The sequence below is a fragment of the Nicotiana sylvestris genome, chromosome 4, assembly GCF_000393655.2.
Source record: "Nicotiana sylvestris chromosome 4, ASM39365v2, whole genome shotgun sequence".
Classification (NCBI taxonomy): domain Eukaryota; kingdom Viridiplantae; phylum Streptophyta; class Magnoliopsida; order Solanales; family Solanaceae; genus Nicotiana; species Nicotiana sylvestris.
In genome coordinates, this window is record NC_091060.1 from 39,278,129 (window position 1) to 39,279,514 (window position 1,386).

The window sequence follows — 1,386 nt, forward strand, 5'->3', positions numbered from 1 at the left end:
TTCATTATTTTCTGTACACCTGCGCACATATCGAGTGACTAGTTTGTAAAATAGTGTAACGAAAATTTTTTATGAACCATCAACAATGTTCAACCAATCCATAACGTTAAAAAGAAATAAAGTCATATTTTTTTTTTTTTTGAAAAGGTCGCAAGATTAGGTACAAGTTCCACCTGATACAAAAGTACAACGCAGTAAAACTGAGTAGCATTAAGCAGCAGCCACTGAGCTATATATATATATATATATTCAACAGACTAGAAATGACTAAGAGAAATATCAGTAGTTGCTTAAGATTGTACCTGCCATTGGACTGGAAATAAAGTTAAGGCTGCAGATCTGTAGCCTCATAACTTCAAAGCTCAATAGAGACTTTGGTATAATCTATCCCATATACTTCACCCTGTGTATTTCGGATATCCATGGCTGAGTCAGCAACAGATTGATTGCATGACTTTACCTCAATCCTCTCCAAACTACACAAATCCGCGAAACAAAGAGGGATTGCTTCGAGTTTTAAACATCTTGTTACAACCAATCGCCTAAGGTTCTGGAAGGCTTCATCAGATGCTCTCCATTGTGAGAGTTTGAGATTTTCTAGCTTCAACAACTTGAGCTTAGGGAACTCTTCATCTGCCACTTCCCATTCCTCCCTTTCAAAAACAACTTGTTGCAGTTTAAGTATCTCAAGTTTGACAAGTTTGGCAATGATTGAAATTTCAGCAGGCGGCAGATAAAATTTGCATAAAGTCAGTTTCTTGAGATTCAATGGGAAATTTAATCTTGAAGGACCTATTTTTGGAGAATTGAAGAAGTGCACCTTTAGCGTTTCAAGTCGATGTAAGGAGTCTAATACAGGGAATCCATTTTCATTCTTTCCCAACCCCATGAATCCGCAAATTCACATTTTAGCTTTCGAAGATTGGGTACTTTGCTCACTATCCTCTCCATATCTTCCGCACTGGAAACATATAGCGAGGAAAGTGTTGCCAAATCGTCCAGTTTTGAGGGAATCGCGTCAAGGGATTCTTGTATTCGTCCGGATCTCCATATTCAAAAGGAATCCTCTTATCCTGAAAATGACAAAAACAAAGTTGGTAAATACATCTCTTCTATTCGTCCGGCCAACATTCCTGTTATAAAAGAGGATCTCTTCAATATGGCAAAAGGTGGCTTGTCTTCAATTCTTGTATTCCCCGGCTGGTGAAACCATTACTCTTGCTCATATGATCAATCTCTATGCCCCTAAGATTTTCTGTGGAGGCATGATCAAACTCAGCAAATGCGGTCACCATGTCATTGTCGCCAGTGTTGATGATGATATAACCGTGGCTGGATGGAGAGGTTTGTTGTCGTCGCTCCCAGGGATATTTTACCGGCGTCAAC

At 39.1% G+C, this 1,386-nt stretch overlaps 1 protein-coding gene across 1 annotated transcript; it reads right to left on the minus strand.

The window, feature by feature from the left end:
* Positions 1 to 355: 355 nt before the first annotated feature.
* LOC104248326 (putative late blight resistance protein homolog R1A-3) lies at positions 356 to 889 on the minus strand. Its single transcript, XM_009804566.1, has one exon. It carries the CDS (start codon positions 887 to 889, stop codon positions 356 to 358), a length of 534 nt encoding a protein of 177 aa, XP_009802868.1.
* Between the last annotated feature and the right edge of the window lie 497 nt (positions 890 to 1,386).